This window comes from Anolis carolinensis, unplaced genomic scaffold, assembly GCF_035594765.1.
Source record: "Anolis carolinensis isolate JA03-04 unplaced genomic scaffold, rAnoCar3.1.pri scaffold_7, whole genome shotgun sequence".
NCBI lineage: Eukaryota > Metazoa > Chordata > Lepidosauria > Squamata > Dactyloidae > Anolis > Anolis carolinensis.
This window is the reverse complement of record NW_026943818.1, coordinates 2,143,889-2,164,604: the sequence shown is the minus strand read 5'-3', so window position 1 is coordinate 2,164,604 and position 20,716 is coordinate 2,143,889. Positions and strand designations below refer to the sequence as shown.

Here is a 20,716-nt window from a genome sequence, read left to right as displayed (position 1 = left end):
AAAGCGGAGAAGATGGAAAGACTGGAATGAGGGGTTTGGAGGGGAGGGAGGGAGGGAGGGAAGGGCTCAGTATGTGCAGCCTTGAGGAAGATCCTTCCCATCACCCATTTTGGCCACCATGCCCTATTCAGATCTAACCTCTGTTAGCGAGTATAGCGGAATCCAGCAGCGTCCAGTTAACACCATGTGCAAAAGACTCACACCAGGCAGAGGAATTGAAAGAACAAAAAAACTTTACTCTTGCTTGTTGAGTTGAAATATAAAACAGTTCTGCAATCGTACAATGTCCATGTAGTTGCATAAGATCAATAACATCAGCATTCTGTTTACAGCATAGCTACTTGACCGTAGCTAGAGAGCTTCTCCTTTTCTGTGCTCTCCCCGCAAGCTCAGATTACCAACTGACAAACCCAGCCATCTGCCAGCAAACCGATACATTGTTTGAGGTGTGGCTTGCCTCTGCAAAGCTCAGCTCCCCCTTTTTTGCAGAGATCTTTTGCAAACAACTTTGCAAGGATTTCTTTATACACACACACACAGCAATTTGGCGCAATAACCTCCTCATCACATTTGGCTTCTTATGTGCCAAATGTCCTAGTTTGCATTTTAACTTCATATCCGGTTATCGGCATCTCAAGTTGCTTGCAGTGTGTTTGTTTCTTTAGTACAGTGGTTCCCAAACTTATTTGGCCTACCGCCCCTGTGAAGAAGCTATAAAACACTGCCACCAATTCGTAAAGATTTATTAACGCTGCCACCAAATTGTAAAGACTGTTAACGCTGCTACCACTTTGCGAAAAATGCAGCCACCAAATGAGTCAGAGAGGAGACTTTTTTAAATTTTGTTTTTTCTTTCTCTTCTTCTTAGTCCCTTTAGATGGTAATGCGACTCAGTTTATAATACAGTAGAGTCTCGCTTAACCAATATAAACGGGCCGGCAGAACATTGGATAAGCGAATATCTTGGATAATAAGGAGAAATTAAGAAAAAGCCTATTAAACATCAAAATAGGCTATGATTTTACAAATTAAGCACCAAAACATCATGTTATACAACAAATTTGACAGAAAAAGTAGTTCAATATACAGTAATGCTATGTAGTAATTACTGTATTTACGAATTTAGCACCAAAATATCACAATGCATTGAAAACATTGACTACAAAAATGCGTTGGATAATCCAGAATGCTGGATAAGCGAGTGTTGGATAAGTGAGACTCTACTGTATATACGACAGAGGCTTAGATGTTAGAGGAACAATAACAAGTTTATTCAAGCACAGAGCTTAGTGGTTACAAAATAATAGAAGCACTTAGAGGCACTTTGATTAACAGTTGCAATAATAGAATAAAATGAGTCAAACTCCTTAAAGTGTCACTTCTTTTGCATAAAGTTTTTAGAACTTCCTTCTCTACTGCTTTTAAACCGCTGTCACCCTGTGATATACAATCACAGCTTCTCTGTTCCTTACCAGGACACAGACTACATAAAATAAGTCACCAATCTTATTTTAAACCGGCTCAAAAATAAGCAATTGAGCTTCCCTGATCCCTTCAACCCAGGATCAGTCTTCCCTGTGCCTCATCAGGGCACAGACTAACTGCTTTTTTAAAAACTCTGCACTTCTTCCACAAAACGACAATTGCCTCCGCCTATTTCTCCATGGCAACCAACCTTGTAGTGCAGAGATGCAATAACTGAAATACTGGCCCTTATAAAACACAAACATACAATTAAACGTAACATCTGTAAACCAAAAATTCATTACAGCCCCCTTTCCAGAAAAAATATTACTCAGGGCCCCTGGAAAGGGGGCGTGGCTTAGAGGGGTGGGCGTGGCTCCTGCTCAAGAGGGCGGTGCTGAGCCTCTCCCCTAGTCCAAGATGCAGGGCTGGGAGAGGGAGGGAGCGGGGCTCTTGAAAGGAGGCCCCATGCCTAGTCCCGCCCTTTAGTCCTGAAAGGCCTCTCAGGAGAAATATAGAGGCTCAGCCCTGTCTCAGGCTTTTGGGAAGAGGCCTGCCCCCGCCCTTTAGTCCTAAAAGGCCTCTCAGGAGAGGTATAGAGGCTCAGCCCTGTCTCGGGTTCTTGGGAAGAAGCCACGCCCACTCCTCTAGCTCCGCCCCCTCTGTGTCATAACAGGTGCTCAGCCCTGACTCCGGCACTTGGGAAGAGGCCCCTGGCCTCGCCCCTGTATCTTAATAGGTGCCATCACCGCCCCCCCGGATCACTGCAGCACCCACCAGGGGGCGGTAGTGCCCACTTTGGGAATCACTGCTTTAGTAAAATCATCATCATCATCAGCGATGCCTTGTATCGAAGTCAGATTGCTTTCCAAGTGTAGGGTCTTAGCGGTGGGTCCCTAGGTAACTCTAGAGGCCTGTTCTTGAAGAGACCTCTCACTGTGGAAGAACATGCGGATCAAGAAAGTTTGCCCATGCCTGAACAAGATGGTTTCTATTATTTTTTTCCCAATCTTCTGGACCTGCTCTTAGCCAGTTCCCTTGTTGGCTGACATCATGGGTGAGCTTGAGAGTCGAAACCCAATTACAAGGAAACGAGTTCCCTCCAAATCCACTGGATTTACTTCTGAACCAAATGTTTTAGGATCCAGGGGAGTGAGGGAGAAAGAGAGGCTAGGAGTTTGGGTTTTGAGGCGGCTTGTAAAAAAAATCTGACGGAGAACAAGAAGAGCAGCAAATGCTCTTTCCATCTGGAAGCTGTTTGTCTTGGGGAAGGAGTTTGCAGGGTTCTTCATCACGAGTCGCACAGCCCCACCCGTGAAACTGGGGCTGCCATTAGTCACTCATTTGGTAAAGCATGTGTTTTTGGAGTTTTCTTATTCCCTATACTGAGATGTCAGTGCTTCTGAAAGTATTCTCCTAGCTATAGAGGTAATGGCCAGAGAGATCCCTTCTCCACAAACATATTTATAGGGATTCTCAAAGTTAACTGTGCCGTAGTTGCTATGCAGATAGAAACTCATAGAATCCTAGATGCTGATGTTTTATTGTTGGGATATTTGTTTTATTGTCTTGTTGTTGTTGTTACATTGTTGTGTTGGGCAAGGCCCCGTGTGGGCCGCCCCGAGTCCCTTCGGGGAGATGGGGCGGGGTATAAGAATAAAGTTGTTGTTGTTGTTGTTGTTATTATTATTATTATTATTGTTATTATTATTATTATTATTGAGTCAGAAAAGACCATAAGGGCCATCCATTCCAACCCCCTGCTAGGCAGGAACACAGAATTAAAGCACTCCCAGCAGATGACCATCCAGCCTCTATTACAAAAATCTCCAGAGAAGGAGACTGAACTTTTAGAAGGAGACTTAGAACTTTTCTGGATTCTAACATTGGTTTGCACATGTGAGGATCAGGAGGAAACCAGAGCAGAAGATGGACAGTGTAATGCAGGGATCCTCAAACTTCCTAAGTGGAGGGCCGATTCACAGTCCCTCAGAGTGTTGGGGGACCGGACTAGGATGAAATAGTAAAAAAATAGGATTGTTGTTGTGTGCCTTCAAGTCATTTCAGACTTTGGTCAACCCTAACATAAGACCATAGGTAAGCAAAGAGACCTCCAAAGACCATCTAGATGGTCTCATAAAACCATCAGTAAGGAAAGGGACCCTCAAAGGCCATCTAGATAATCTCATAAAACCATAGGTAAGCAAAGGGATCCTCAAAGGCCATCTAGATGGTCTCATAGGACCATAGGTAAGGAAAGTGACCTCCAAAAGACATCTAGATGGTCTAACAAGGCCATAGCTAAGCAAAGGGACCCTCAAAGGCCATCTAGATGATCTCATCAGGCCATCAGAAGACCATAGATAAGGAAAGGGACCTCAAAGACCACCTAGATGGTTTCATAAGACCATAGGTAAGGAAAGGGACCTCAAAGACCATCTAGATGGTCTCATAAGACCATCGGTAAGGAAAGGGACCCTCAAAGGCCATCTAGATGATCTCATTAGGCCATCAGAAGACCATAGATAAGGAAAGGGACCTCAAAGACCACCTAGATGGTTTCATAAGACCATAGGTAAGGAAAGGGACCTCAAAGACCATCTAGATGGTCTCATAAGACCATAGGTAAGGAAAGGGACCCTCAAAGGCCATCTAGATGATCTCATTAGGCCATCAGAAGACCATAGATAAGGAAAGGGACCTCAAAGACCACCTAGATGGTTTCATAAGACCATAGGTAAGCAAAGAGACCTCCAAAAACCATCTAGACTTAGGTCAACCCAAAGTCTAAAGTCTAGGACAGGGGCCAGGTCAATGACTTTGGAGGGCCGCCTCCGGCCCCCGGGCCTTAGTTTGGGGACCCCTGGTGTAATGGATAGTCCGTAGGCTGAGAGCAGGCCAGCCTCCCAATAGGACTCCTCAGCCTAGTAATCCTGCATTCAGAACTCATCTGGTCTCTCGGCTCTGCTCTGGCTGCAATTGTTTGTGAGCTGCAGCACGATCTTTATCCCACTCTTTGCAAAATGGCAGGAGGGGGAAAGAACCAGCCGCCTCTTTTTCTCTATCCCAGCTAGGCATCGTAAATCAGCATCTGCTGCCTTCAGCACACACTCATTCTTTTACTCTTGTGGTTTTGAGTTCAGTTTTGGGATCTGCAAGGAGGACCGCCTTGCCTTTCAGCCCGCCTGGCTTTTCCATTCTCTGTCCTTCCTGCTGAAAGGGATTGAATTTCTGCATTTTCCAGCCACTGGGGCCAGCGTGACGCACATTCCAGACAACCACAGTTGTGTACGGGCGCATTTCTGAGCCAGCCTGAGCCAGAAGTGGTTGCCTCTCCTTTTAGAATAACCGTTTCGCCTCTAAATCACTGCAACCTGCCAGTGGGATGATACTCCATGCAGCCCTCACATTGTAAGACAGTTGGGCATGGTGTAAGACATAGACCACATCCTGGATCCCAGTTTTGTGGATCCTGAACCTCCCTCAAGGCCCCAAACCCCATTACAAAAATAATACTGTCGCACCTCAGGTTAGCTTCACCTTGCTATATACACCAGACTGCACACAGGTTGAAATCTTTTGTAGTTTATTGGAAAATAGAAGATAAAAAGTTCTTTTAAAAACAAAAGTAAAGTTCCAAAAGATTGTTACCAAACAAAGCCTTAGAGAGCAATCCAAGAAATCACAAGGAATAAACAAAGTCCCATTAGAGCATGACAAAGTCCCAAGAACATGAACACAATGGCTGCAAGATAATCCAGGAAAACGAGAGCTTGCTTCTTAGCTGAACGAAAGTTGCTTTGACAAAGGTTCGTTTCTAAACACACTGCTTTAATACCCTTTGCAAAGCATGAAAGCATTTCTTTCGCCCTTGACCTTCTTCTTGTTTGCTAATCTCACACTCCTTCGAACCCTGAATTCCAAACGGTCAGCTCGATCTAGAGATTCCATTTCATCAAGGTCAGCCTACTCCTTAGCAGCCTGTTTGCTATCAGACTGAGAACTGTCCTCCTTTTCTGAGTCAGTTTGCACCTGACTAGTTTCACTATCATCAACATCATTCCCTGCTGTGGGAAAAACTCTCTGTTCCTCATCTTCTACATCAGGGACATTCTGAACCTGATTTTGAACCTGAATGCCATAATCCCCATTAGAGTCAATCTGAGGGTCCAGCTGAGTCACAACAAATACAGTTTTGGAGCTCTGAATGCGAGTCCACAAACCCATCATGCATCCCTTTGTGCAGGGATCACGCAGCCTGGTGTTTTCCAGATGTTTGAGGTAACAACTCCCAGAATCCCTAACCATGGGGCTTCAAGTCTGACAGGCTTCAAAATCTGTTTTAAAAACCAAGATTCAGCCATATTATCTATAGACGATAGAATGACGATGAACATCTAGGATTTGCCTTGCCGAGGGGAGACCTGAAACCACACAGAAAGTCTACCACGAAACACACTTTTTGTTGTGATTCAGCCACAGCATAGCCAGAGTGAGAATGATGAAGGGGATTCTGGGTTTCAGATACAAGAGCCAGATGATGGGATGCAGGATGAATTTCAGGATGATGGCATGGGAATAATACAGGCTGATTCAGAAGCTCGAGAAATGCAGCTTGAACAGAATGAGCTGTTGACCCAGCCGACCCAGCCGGCCATAGATAACAGTCAGGATGACATTCCCATGGGAATTAATGAGCAAGAGATGTCTCAAGCCCCGGTGTCGGTTCAGGTGCAAGATAACGAAGACCTTGAAGGGGCGCCATCATTATCTAGGGAGGATCGGCTGTTATGGAAGGGAGTTCAGCCTCGTAGGAGTGTAAGATCGGCGGGAAAGAGAGAGGCCTCCTCAGGAAAAAGAAGTGCATTTTTGGGTTGCTTTTAAAAGTGTGTGTTTTGAGATAGATCTTTGTCAAAGCAAATTGTCACTTCTTCTGTGTGGATGTTCCTGCTTCATGCTTAAGAAAAGATTATTGTTCCTGGATCTTTGAAACCTTTGGGCCTTTGTTCTTTGGGATCTATCGTCTACTGTTTTGGCTTATGGACTTGTGGATTATTATGACTCATGAACTATTGGATTTCTATTGACCTTTTTACTGCCTGCTTTGATTTATATCTGCTTTTGCTCGATAAAACTACAAAAGACTTTCTCCTGTGTCTGACTGGGTGTCTAAAGCAAGGTGGATTATTCTGAGGTGCGACACTTTTGCCCTCAAGTGTAAAGACTGCATGGGATCTCATCTCACTCTGATATAGCAGAGCTAGAAGGTCATAACTAACTCTTGATCGTTCTGCCTTCCAGGAGAAAGAGAAGAAATACATGCTGCCGGTGGATAACCTGAAGGTGCGGGATATCGAGAAGAGCTTCATGTCCAGCAAGCACATCTTTGCCCTCTTCAACACAGAGCAGAGGTGCTACCTTTTATCATTGAAATGCAAAATAGGGGGGTTTGGAAGGATCTGGAAGGGCAGAGGATGATAGTTTGGTGTTGGGGAACAAAGGACAGAGGATGATCAGTGTTGGAGCAGTAAAAGTAGAGGCTGAGTAGTGTTAGGGCAATAAGGACAGGGATGACAGTCAGGTCTTGGGACAGTCAAGGAAGACGTTGGGTGATAGGTAGTAAGGCAGTAAGTCACTTTATTTTTCTACCCTGCCACCATCTCCCGATAACAGTAAACAAGTACAACAATTAAAACATATTACAATGAATAAAACACAGTAAAATCACATTATACAAAACAATACATTACATTAAGCATAAAAGCCCATTAAAACATAAAAGTAGGTAAAAGTAAAATAAAATACAATGAACCACCAGGATGGTGGAGGGGGATAGAATGGAGTGGCCAAATTGAACTAAAGTGCCGTAGTAAAGTTATAAAGTGGTTTGGGGCAGAGGACAAAGTGCAACTATTTCTTGACCGTTGGGTGGGGATAGACGTCCAATCTATATATATAAAAGAGTGATGGAATCCTGGCGACCGCCAAAACAACTAAAACTAAACATCCCACAACCTCGAAAATTGACAACACAACCCATCATCCACGCCTCTAGGTTGATACAACAAAAAGAAAAGAAAAATAAAGTCCTAATTAGAGGGACATGAATAATAGTTTTTATCCAATTGCTGCCAGTTAGAAGGCTAAGCTCCGCCCACTTGGTCTCCTAGCAACCCACTCACCCAGGGGACAGGCAGAGTTAGGCCTCACTTAGGCCTCTTCCACACTGCCTATAAAATACAGATTATCAGATTTTAACTGGATTAGATGGCAGTGTAGACTCAAGGCCCTTCCACACAGCTATATAACCCATTTATAATCTTAAATTATCTGCTTTAACTGGATTATCTGGACTCCACACCTTTACCCTAACTATCACCAATTCCTCAATACTTTATTTCCCATACCACCATACTTCGCCACAGCAATGTGTGGCCGGGCACAGCTAGTTTATTTTAAGAACTGAGAACGATGCAGAAAAATATGTAAGTTAATTTTGGTCATGGGTAGTAAGGCAGTAAACACACAAGATTCTGGGTTTGGGTTTGGAGAGGCGGAGGATTGTGGGTGTTAAGGACAGGGCATGGTAGTAAAATGTGCATGAGATACATTTACAGAATATTTTTTTCACCCCAAAAGATCTGACTGAACATTCTAGGGAAACAATATCAAAACTCAAAGAGACCAGACTTGGTGATGAGTTGGGAGACAGATCGAAAGGGCCATTTCATATGATTTCTTCTGCCCCTCCCTTTCTCTCCCTTCAGAAATGTTTACAAAGACTACCGACAACTGGAGTTGGCCTGCGAGACCCAGGAGGAGGTGGACAGCTGGAAGGCCTCCTTCTTGCGTGCAGGAGTTTACCCGGAGCGTGTCGTGGTGAGTTCGTTGCGACCGCAACTCAGGCTTCAAAAGTGGGTGGAGGTGAAAACGTCTTGCACCAAACTAGGGAGAGTAACAACCATGCCAGTCTTGCCAAAGTCGGTTCCACTTGTGACTTACATGACCCCAGGTATATAAACAAGGTATAAAATGAAGCATTTGCAAGGCTTGCTGAACAGGCTGGTTCCCCCTTTTTATGAAGTACAGCTGAAGCATTTTCTGTAAACATTACACATGGTTGCTAAGTTCTGACTGATGTTCAGAACTTTTTACTGTTGCTAAATGTTTCCTGGCCCCAACATTGAACTAAAGGAATCCTATTTGAGGTCAGAAGTTATGGTTCAAGAAGCAGTGTTTTAGAGAACAGATACCTTGCGTCTACTTGCAGGCTCGTCCTCATCTGTTCCTGAATTTTCCCATTCCTTTCCCAGGAATTGCCCCTCATTGTTTCCTTTCTTTTTAGAGATTGCCTTTCTCAATTACTTTTCCCACACAAATCAAATCACTTGCTCTTACCTTTTTTTTTCCATCCCCAAACCGTTGACTACCAGGGATGGAAGACCATATTTTTCCTCCCAAAATCTTGAGTTCTTTCCATCTCAGATATGACTTACTAATGGAGATAGCTTCACCATGAAACCATAATGACGTTCTCCCTCATCCCAATAGCCATATTTGATAGGTGTAGACATAGCTCTTTGTTTATTTTATGTATTTATTTCCATCATTTCTACCCGGCCCTTCTCACCCGAGGGGACTCAGGGCGGCTTGCAAACTGGCTATTAATACTGATGCACCATCTATATATATATAAAAGGAGAATGACATCTCTCCACCGGGCAAAACAACAAAACTAAAGGCTCCCCAACCTAGAAAATTGACAACACAACCCCTCATCCACATCTCTATGTTCTTACAAACAAACTACACATCCCTAACCTCCATGGGGCCAAAAAAAACCCCAAAACTGAAATGCACCCCTTTGTGACCCACCTTGATTGACACTAAACAGCCTTGCAGCTTCAAAGCCAGGCTGCCTCCTAGGCCACAGCAAAAAAAACACAAAACAATAAACAAACAAAAAACACCACTTCAGTGTGAATTTTAAACCATTGTGTAGAAGGGACCCCATATAATCCTGTTCCAGGCAAATCATATAATATTATCAATATAATGTATAATAATTACTGTGCTCTAATAACAATACACAACAATATAATCTCTAAAATCACGACACTAAATAAACAACAACACTCAGTACACAGGCGAATTCCACACAGGAAACAACCAGGCCCAGCTAACACCTCCCAACAAAGGATTCCCTCAGGCAGGAAGCAGCCAGGCTTGGAAGCTACAAGACCATTCAATGCTAAACAACTTAAATAATCTCACCCAGCTAACAGAAGAATCCCAGTAAAGGATTCTTCCAAGTACTAACCAGGCAGACCTTGAAGCTGCAGGCCTATTCAATGCTAATCAAGGAGATCCATGGCAACACCTGCCTCAGCCAGACAACAGTTCTTTCTACCACACTGCACGTTATTCCACACATATATCAACCCCTTTGTGGCCCACCTTCATTAACACTGAACAGCCTTGCAGCTTCAAAGCCAGACTTTGGAAACCATGAGGCTACTCCATCTCATTCAACCTGGCCTAGCAAGCATACCCTATGTAGAAAACGGCCAGGCTTTGAAGCAGTGAGGCTATTCACTGCAATTCCAGTTGGCCAGAGCAACGCGTGGCAGGGCACAGCTAGTAATACAATACAATAAAACATTAAAACAGTTAAAACATAATACACAATATACAAAGTTTAAAACAGCGCAGAGTGCGTATGCCATTTGTCCACCAGACCTTGTACAAAAACCTTATTCCAGACCAAGTCGAAGCCAGTAAAGACTTATTCTTTAAACACTTGTGCGCATAGCCAGGTCCTCAGTTTCTTTCTGAACCCCAGAAGGGATGGATGTCTCTGGGGAGGGAGTTCCACAGCCGAGGAGCCACCACTGAGAAGGCCCTGTCTCTCGATCCTGTTCTGAACTTCACAAAATAAAAGATAAGGACAAAGCAAAACATACCCAGATGATCTTAACGTTCTCATAGGCTCGTAGGGGGAGATACCTTTGAGATACTCTTCCCAGCCTGGAGAAAACCGTGTTGTAACTGTCTACCTTTTCAGAAAAAAAGAGTACCAAGGTGGCAATTCAGTGCCAACATGACTGAATTCAGAGAGGTTGAGATCCTATATAGCACAGCATAGTGCAACAGATGTCCATGTGTAATTAGTCTTATATATTTATATATTACTGTATATACTCGAATATAAGCCTAGTTTTTCAGCCCTTTTTTTAAGACTGAAAAAGCCCCCCTCAGCTTATACTTGGGTGAGGGTCCTGGTTGGCTTATATTTGGGTCAGCTTATACTCGAGAATATATGGTACATTTATTATTTTTCTCTATTATTATTGGTATTATTACATTTATTTTACTCTATTTTTATTATTAATACATTTATTATTTCACTCTGATATTATTATTATTATTATTATTATTATTATTATTACATGTACTATTTTACTCTGTTATTATTAAAAGGATACATAAGCACATTGACATTGAAGAAGATGAGAATAATGATTGGATCAGAATTGGACAGTCTTATCTTAAATTTGAGCTTTATGTAAATATTCAAAAACATTTAACTTACTGATGCCTCAATTAATGTAATTTTATTGGTGTCTATTTTTATTTCTGAAATTTACCACCCTCAGCTTATACTGGAGTCAATGTTTTCCCAGTTTTTTTGTGGTAAAATTAGGGTACCTCAGCTTATATTCGGGTCAGCTTATACTCGAGTATATATAGTGTATTATATTATACTAGCTGTGCCCGGCCACACGTTGCTGTGCCGAAGTATGGTGGTATGGGAAATAAAGTATTGAGGAATTGGTGGTAGTTAAGGTGAAGGGTAAAGGTTTTCTCCTGACATTAAGTCCATTATAAATGGGTTATATAGCTGTGTGGAAGGGCCTTGAGCAGGGGTCCCCAAGCTAAGGCCTAGGGGCCGGATGCGGCCCATCAAAGCCATTTATCCGGCCCCCACAGCACAAGGGCAGAAGGGGGTTGGGCTAAATGACCCAAGGGGTCTCTTCCAACCCTCTTTATTATTGTTATTATTATTATTATTATTATTATTAACATTGAGGCTGGGTGGCCATCTGTCAGGGGTACTTTGCTTGTGCCTTTTGTTGCAGAAAGGCAGAAGAGGGTTGGACTAAAAGGCCCAAGGGGTCTCTTCCAACCCTCTTTTTCATTATTATTATTATTATTATTATTATTATTAATTATTATTGCTCGGTTGCCAACTATAGTCCGGCCCTCCAATGGTGTGAAGGATCGTGAACTGGCCCCCTGTTTAAAAAGTTTGGGGACCCCTGGCCTTGAGTCTACACTGCCATATAATCCAGTTAAAATCAGATAATCTGTTTTTTCTAGGCAGTGTGGAAGAGGCCTAAGTGAGGCCTAACTCTGCCTGTCCCCTGGGCTGAGTGGGTTGCTAGGAGACCAAGTGGGCGGAGCTTAGCCTTCTAACTGGCAGCAATTGGATAAAAACAATTATTCATCTCCCTCTAATTAGGACTTGATTTTCTTTTCTTTTTGTTGTATGAACGTAGAGGCATGGATGAGGGGTTGTGCTGCCAAGTTTAGTATTTCTGGGATGTGTAGTTTTGTTGTTTTGTCCTAGGCCAAAATTTCATTACCCTTTTATATATATAGATATATTATACTCTGCATAGGCCTTCTCAATTAGAGCTACCATGATGGACTATTGAGAGGCCAGGGCTCAGTTCCCAGCTTGGCCATGGGAACCCAGTGGGTGACCTTGGGTGAGTCACACTCTCTCGGCCCCATAAAACCCTAGGGAATGACTTGAAGGTCCCCAAGGACAACAATCTGCCCTGAACATCCCTCTCTTTGGTTATCCCTCCCTATTCATTCCCTTCTATCGACTTGCTGAGTGACAAGAGTGCCATCTATTGATAAGGCAAGGGAATTGTTCTGAGTCCGCTGTAAACATACTTTTCTACCTTTAAGATGTGTGTGTTGAAATTTTCCCCTTTTTATGCTTTTCCCCATCAGTTCTGTGTGTTTTGCCTCCGTTGCTCCCGACCTCATCCCTCGTCATTTCTTATAAGCAGTCCCTTTTCAAAGCGATAGTCCCGAATGTCCATTATATAGGTTGAGAGCTAGGTGGGCAAAGAGGTAAGTAATTTCCTCTTGGAATCTGCACTTAATTGATCCAGTATTGGGTTGTTGTATGTCTTTCGGGCTGTGTGGCCATGTTCCAGAAGCATTCTCTCCTGACGTTTTGCCCACATCTATGGCAGGCATCCTCTGAGGATGCCTGCCATAGATGTGGGCGAAACGTCAGGAGAGAATGCTTCTGGAACATGGCCACACAGCCCGAAAGACATACAACAACCCTGTGATCCCGGCCATGAAAGCCTTCGACAACCCATTGATCCAGTATTATTTTTTTTTATTTTTACCCTTTTTGCTGTGGTCAGAGAGGAAGCCGTTTTGGAGGGTTTCCCGTGCTTTCGTGGCGATGTTAGGTTGCAAAGTCGAATACAGAGGATTTTTTTTAATTGTCACCTTTTTTTTCTCGTTTTTGTTTTCCCTTTTGGCTTTTTGTGCTCAAACTGGCCCTTCAGGACAAAGACAAAGTAAGTGACGGCCCCTCTGTCTTTTGCGCCCTGTGGTGGGGATCTCATCACCTCTTTCTCAATTGTTCATTTTTATCTTTATTTTCCCCCTTTTTCTTTTTTGGATTTGTTTCTACTTTGGTCTCCGTGTCTTCAGGGACATGCCTTCCTTCTCCCCTCCTCCCATGTGGTCTGCTTCATTTATTTCTGTTCTTGCTTTGGTTGCCCTTTTATTCGTCCCGGAATGGGATTGCTCAGTTCTTGAGCTGCGTCCAGATGACTCTTCCCCTCCATCTTGATCTTTCCCCCATTTGGCCTCTTTCTTTCTCATTTTTTGAGTTGTTCCGATTCTCCTATCTCTTAATGTTCTTTTCCCAAGATTTTTGCAATGAAAGTAGGAGAAAAGCTGGTAAACAAAACCGAAAAATAAATTCTCTTATTCTGTGAAGGACACTTGTAGGATGTCCGAATCTGTAGCCCTCTGTTTGGAATCACCTCATTGGGTTGCTGTGACTTTTCCGGACTGCCTGGCCATGTTCCAGAAGCATTCTCTCCTGACGTTTCACCCACATCTATGGTAGGCATCCTCAGAGGTTGTGAGGTCTGTTGGAAACTAGGCAAGTGGGGTTTTTATATCTGTGAAATGATGTCCAGGGTGGGAGAAAGAGCTCGAAAAACTCATAGCAACCTGGTGATTCTGGCCATCAATCGCCTCATTGTTTGAAATCCGGACCAGTCACAATATAAAAGAACCAAAAAGAGAGAGGTTAGGGCCTTTAATGCTCCCCATAAACAACTAGTAGCACCTGAGCGGCAGGCTGAACAGGTATCTTCTCTGGTTGCAGTTTTCCCTCCACTGTGATTATGATGTGTTTATATTTTTATAATATAGAAGTTACAATAAAATACATACAGCCCTCATATTGTTGACCTGAAACTGCAGAAACAACTGAATACAATTGCATTACCTGACCTCCAATCCCAAAGTAGCATGCATGACTTTTGCCAGGTCATAAAAAATATGATACGATACTAAAATAAATTATCCAAATGCAGTGTGATATACTGTAGTTCTATATGATTTATATAACCAAAATATTCAAGTTCATAAAAGGATGCGAATCTAAAGCTCCGCACTGTCTTGTCTGGGTGCTACTGAAGACACGTTTTGTCTCTCCCAAACCCTCCACAGTCCGGCGACTCGGAAGAGAACGGCTCCGACAGCCTGATGCATTCCATGGACCCGCAGCTGGAGAGGCAGGTGGAGACCATCAGGAACCTGGTGGACTCTTACATGGCCATCGTCAACAAGACTGTCCGCGACCTCATGCCTAAGACCATCATGCACCTCATGATCAACAATGTATGTCTATGCCAATGCATGTCACCTTGTTGGGGTCCCTGTGCCCCTGACTGTGAAGGAGGCTAGCTCCGGCTCTGGTCTCAATCTGCGGCTTCTCTCCTTCGGCAGACCAAGGACTTCATCCACTCCGAACTGCTGGCGAACCTCTACTCCTGCGGAGACCAGAACACCCTGATGGAGGAGTCGGCGGAGCAGGCCCAGCGGCGGGACGAGATGCTGCGCATGTACCACGCCTTGAAGGAGGCCTTGAACATCATCGGGGACATCAACACCACCACCATCAGCACGCCCTTGCCTCCGCCGGTGGACGACTCCTGGCTGCAGGTGCAGAACATACCATCCGGACGCAGGTACCCGAGGCTCAGGCGGAGGCCCCCGCAGACCTTCCTGATGCCTCTTTTAGCAACTAGACGGGGCGCCTCCTGCTAAGGCAGCGAGGAAGGGATGCCCAGTCTCGGAGCAGCCACGAGAGCCGTTTCAGGCCTTCCTGGGACCCGAGACTCAAAAGTCTTCCCAAAGCCTAGTGTGGAAACCCAGCCATCACCACGGGTTTTTTGTTTTTCCAGAGAGCTGAAAGTGTGAATTGAAAGAGAGGCTGTTGCACATGACAAGTAATAATAATAATAATAATAATAATAATAATAATAACAACTTTATTTTTATATCCCGCTCCCATCTCCCCAGAGGGGACTCGGGGCGGCTCACATGGGGACAAGCCCAGTTTCAACATACAATAAAATACAGCATAATTTGTCAGACTAATTTGCAGTGCAGCAGTAGTTGGACGGAAGCAGTAGAACGCAGAATGAAGTGACACCAAGAGACATTAGTAAAACTATATACAAGTTTTACTGTAAGCAGTAATAATCAAGACAAACAAGCTTGCAGACAATGGACAAACACAGGATTTGACTCTCACTCCAGGCAGACAGAACTAGACTCAGAACTGAACACAATCAGCAATGCACACATACTTGTGTCTGGACACTCCCTGGTTCCAGCCACACATCAAGGACATCACAGCTTCTTAGTAATTAACTCTTTCCAGACTATGTTACACTCTGGATGATGCAATCAGTATGCAGTATAGGCAAGACACAAATTTCATTTAAACACTACCAATATACAAATCCCACATTAACATAATTAAACCAATGAAAAACAAGTAAAATAGTATAAACATACAAACCAGCATAAAACATCAGCATCAAAACATTAGAACATGAGAGTCTGAACATAATATACAAACTGTAAGATAAAATTCAGCAGACTCTACAAGAGGGAATTAAGGATCTCATTACAGAGTTCAATCAACAAAAATGCATTGGATAATCCAGAATGTTGGATAAGCGAGTGTTGGATAAGTGAGATTCTACTGTAACTCTTTCCAGATATAGTACACTCTGGATGATGCAATCAGTATGCAATACAGGCAAGACACAAATTTATTTTAAACACTACCAATACACAAATTCCACATTAACATAATTAAACCAATGAAAAACAAGTAAAATAGTATAAACATACAAACCAGCATAAACCATCAACATCAGATTTGTTTTATTGTTGTCTTGCTTTTATATTGTTGTATCTGGGCATGGCCCCATGTAAGCTGCCCCAAGTCCCTTCGGGGAGATGGGGCGGGGTATAAGAATAAAATTATTATTATTATTATTATTATTATTATTATTATTTTCAGAACATTAGAGTCTGAACATAATCTACAAACTGTAAGATAAAATTCAGCAGACTCTACAAGAGGGAATTAAGGATCTCATTACAGAGTTCAATCAATAAGAGTGGAGTGTGATAAAGTGCAGTAGTTATGGCAACTAATAACTAACCGGAACTATTTATTCGAATGCACATCGAAATAACCATGTTTTAAGTACATATTTGTTTAATGTTTTTATTTGACTTGTATTGTCGTACCCGGGCATGGCCCCATGTAAGCCGCCCCGGGTCCCCTTGGGGAGATGGGGCGGGATATAAGAATAAAATTATTATTATAAATTATTATTATTATATTGTAGGAGGTGCTAGTATGGCAAAAGCAATACCGATCTAGCCACCTGCACCCCACGGATGCCCTGGGCCACCTTTCAGCTCTCTTGGAAAGCTCTTTGACGGCGAAGGGTTCTTAGGAGGCAGTGAGAGCGTTTAGTAAAGCCTTCTGTTGTCCGGTGAGCCCGATGTTGAGGGAAGCATCTCCCTTTTCCTCTCTCTTTCTCTGTTCCCTCTCCTTCTTCTCTCGGCCAGGTCTCCCACCTCCAGCCCGACGCCGCAACGGAGAGCTCCGGCAGTCCCACCCGCCAGGCCTGGGTCGCGCGGCCCGGCTCCTGGACCTCCGCCTGCTGGTGGGCCCACCCTGGGTGGTGCGCCGCCAGTGCCCTCTAGGCCTGGGGCCTCCCCTGACCCCTTTGGGCCTCCCCCACAAGTCCCATCTCGGCCCAACCGCGCGCCCCCCGGCGTCCCCAGGTAAGAGCAAACCAGTAAGGCATTGGCCACAAAAGGGTGCAAAAAGAAGCCCCTTGCTAGGGCAGGCATACTTTAGCCCAGGGGTCCCCAAACTTTTTAAACAGGGGGCCAGTTCATGATCCTTCGGACCGTTGGAGGGCCGGACTATAGTGGGCCAAGCAATAATAATAATAATTAATAATAATAATAATAATAATAACAACAACAACAACAACAACAACAACAACAATAAAAAGAGGGTTGGAAGAGACCCTTTGGGCCATTGAGTCCAATCCCCTTCTGCCTTTGTGCACCGAAAGCACAAGCAAAGCACCCCTGACAGATGGCCACCCAGCCTCAATGTTGATAATAATAATAATAATAATAATAATAATAATAATAATAATAATAATAATAATAATAAAGAGGGTTGGAAGAGACCCTTTGGGCCATTGAGTCCAATCCCCTTCTGCCTTTGTGCACCGAAAGCACAAGCAAAGCACCCCTGACAGATGCCCACCCAGCCTCAATGTTAATAATAATAATAATAATAATAATAATAATAATAATAATAATAATAAAGAGGGTTGGAAGAGACCTCTTGGGCCATTTAGTCCAACCCCCTTTAGCCTCGTGCATCAAAAGCACGAGCAAAGCACCCCTGACAGATGGCCACCCAGCCTCAATGTTAATAATAATAATAATAATAATAATAATAATAATAATAATAATAATAATAATAAAGAGGGTTGGAAGAGACCTCTTGGGCCATTTAGTCCAACCCCCTTTAGCCTCGTGCATCAAAAGCATGAGCAAAGCACCCCTGACAGATGGCCACCCAGCCTCAATGTTAATAATAATAATGTTAAAAGACAAATTATGGATTGTCGATGTTGCAATCCCAGGGGACAGCAAGATTGAGGAGAAACAATTGGAAAAGCTGACACAATATGAGGATTTAAAGATTGAACTGCAAAGACTCTGGCACAAGCCAATCAAGGTGGTCCCAGTGGTGATGGGCACACTGGGTGCAGTGCCTAAAGACCTTGGCCTGCACTTAAACACAATCGGCACTGACAAAATTGCCATCTGTCAGCGGCAGAAGGCCACCTTACTTGGATCTGCCCGCATTATTCACCAATACATCACACAGTCCTAGACACTTGGGAAGTGTCCGATGTGTGATCCAATACAACAGCCAGCAGAGTGTCTGCTGAGGACTCATCTTGTTGCGTTTCAAATAATAATAATAATAATAATAATAATAATAATAATAATAATAATAATTGACAAAATTACGATCTGCCAACTGCAAAAGGCCACCCTGCTGGGATCTGCGCGCATCATCCGAAAATACATCACACAGTCCTAGACACTTGGGAAATGTTCGACTTGTGGTTTTGTGATACGAAATCCAGCATATCTATCTTGTTTGCTGTGTCATAATAAAATAATAATAATAATAATAATAATAATAATAATAATAAGGATTGTAAGAGAAGAAGAGACCCCTTAGGTCGTTTAGTCCAACCCCCTTCTGCCCTTGTGCCATGGGGGCCGGATAAATGGCTTCGATGGGCCGCATCCGGCCCCCGGGCCTTAGTTTGGGGACCCCTGCTTTAGCCCTCCATGTATTTTGGACTACAACTCCCACAATTCCTAATAGCCTGGAGGGCCAAAGTTTGCCCATGCCTGTGCTAGGGGATGAACGTCTTAGGATGATTTTTCCTATGTTGAACTTGCAGGAAGGAGACAGGGCTCTCTCTCTCTCATGGTCCCATGTGTCAGAAAAGTTTGTCTCTTGCTCATGTTCACTGCCACAGGGATGAGTTTCCAAAGTAAGGGATTCCCAGTCCTGTACATATTTATTTAGGGAAATACGTCACACAGGCCGTCTGTGATGCCATTGAGTTGGCTGTTGCTAGGTCAAGTAGCCCTCTGATGTCACTGGGAAAGAAAGGTGGCATGTGTATGTGGGGAAGGGAGGAAACAGACACAAGGAGAGCTGTGCTGCCAAGAAGACATTGTGTGGCCCTCTCTTACTTGGAAAGAAACTGAATTTGAGAATTTGTCATGGCAGATTGTCAGTACGGATTTGTCCGTCGACACCTCCTGGTTGTATGGCTGGCAAGACTGCTTAGAGCGTCTTTTTGCCTTTTCCAACTTTTTTTTTGTGTCAGGAGCAACTGGAGTTGCTTCTGGCGTGAGAGAATTGGCTGTCTGCAAGGACGTTGCCCAGGGGACATTGCCCGGATGTTTTGATGGGTTAATATCCTTGTGGGAGGCTTCTCTCATGCCCCCGCATGGAGCTGGAGCTGATAGAGGGAACTCATCCACGCTCTCCCCGGGTGGGATTCAAACCTGGCAGCTTTCAGGTCAGCAACCCAACCTTCAAGTCACGAGGCTTTTATCCCCTAGGCCACCGGAAGCTCCACCTTTTCCCACTGAAGCGGTACCTAATGATCTACTCACATTTGCATGTTTTAGAACTGTTAGGTTGGCAGGAGCTAGGGCTAACAGCAGGAGCTCACCCCGTCCTGTGTATTTGAACTGTCAACCTTCAGGTTAGCAACAGCAGCACACAGGTTTAACCCATTGTGCCATTGAGGCCCCTTGATCCACCGTGGCCCAGCAAGGCCAGAATGCACCAGATCCTTATCTCATTAGAGCCTAAGCAGGGCCAGATTTGGTTACTACTTGGACAGGAGAGCAGCAAAGAATACTCGGTGCTGTAGACTACATTTCAGAGCAAGGCCATGGCAAACCACTTTTGTGTATTCCTTGCCTAATGTCATTCATATTGTTGCCATAATTCGATGGGCAACCTGAAGGCATATATGTACACATTCTGTGTGGATAATAATAATAATAATAATAATAATAATAATAATAATAATAATAATAATAATAATAATAGTTTATTCTTGTACCCCGCCCCATCTCCCCGAAGGGACTCGGGGCGGCTCACATGGGGCCTTGCCCAACATCACAATATAAAATCAAAACAAAAACACAAATTTACAACAATAAATCAGCAATATCGGTAAAAGATCTGAGTATTACAGGAAGAAGTCCTAAGTTCACGTTGACAATGACACCCCGGCTCCTGCCCGTCTCTCAGATAGACATAGCTCCTCCAGAGATGTGTTAGAAACTGACCTATGGAGACACTAGAGTATTTTTTCCTGTTGATATTAATGCATGTTGGTATATATTGGAAACAGTGAGTTTGATACCTGTCTCTGATGCGATATAACTATGTGCAAAAGAATGCTTTAATCCGAGTTGGACCCTACAGGTCTCTAGCTCAGGCTCTCCAACTCCTGCCTGGGATGTCGGCTGGAGGATCCTAGACGCGGATGAAGAACGTTTCCACCTAAGCTCTAGTGGGGTAGATACACAGTGGTGAAGATCTGGGCTAAGGGACGGAGTGGATGAGTCTGAAGTAGCTATAGGAGGCTGTGTTTTGTGGTAGTGGTACAACCATCGGCCGTCACGTGCTCAAAGAGTTATCCCAGCTTCCTGTGGTGGTGCCTGGCTCTCGTGCCACCTTCCTGGGCCTGTCCGCAGGTGCCTTATGGCCCCACATGTGGTTTTCATACCAGCCTTTCATTGTGGTTGCCAGCATGTACTGCTGCTGCTGTTGTTTTGTATCACCGGGCCTTGCTTCTCTCTTCACATCCAGCCTCCTCTTTTCATTTTTGCTCCCATTGCGTGCCTTGTGTTTGCATTTATTTCAGTGTGACGACTTTCCTATTTCCATCTCACTTCGCCCTCTTTGTGCCGTTTCTTCATTCCCATGCCACAATATATATTATCTATTCTATATACTGGCGAGGAT

The 20,716-nt window shown here is 43.9% G+C and overlaps 1 protein-coding gene across 12 annotated transcripts in view; it reads left to right on the top strand.

The window, feature by feature from the left end:
* dnm1 (dynamin 1) overlaps positions 1-20,716 on the top strand; it is a 134,956-nt gene that overhangs the window by 82,873 nt on the left and 31,367 nt on the right. For 8 of the 12 annotated variants that reach the window (XM_062959423.1, XM_062959419.1, XM_062959417.1 and 5 more), the window contains 5 exons: positions 6,766-6,875; positions 8,232-8,343; positions 14,248-14,418; positions 14,527-14,768; positions 16,678-16,896. In XM_062959423.1, the coding sequence (XP_062815493.1) occupies positions 6,766-6,875; positions 8,232-8,343; positions 14,248-14,418; positions 14,527-14,768; positions 16,678-16,896 (854 nt within the window). The remainder of the gene's footprint in view (positions 1-6,765; positions 6,876-8,231; positions 8,344-14,247; positions 14,419-14,526; positions 14,769-16,677; positions 16,897-20,716) is intronic. The other 4 variants (XR_010000116.1, XR_010000115.1, XR_010000113.1 and 1 more) reach the window with 1 other exon arrangement.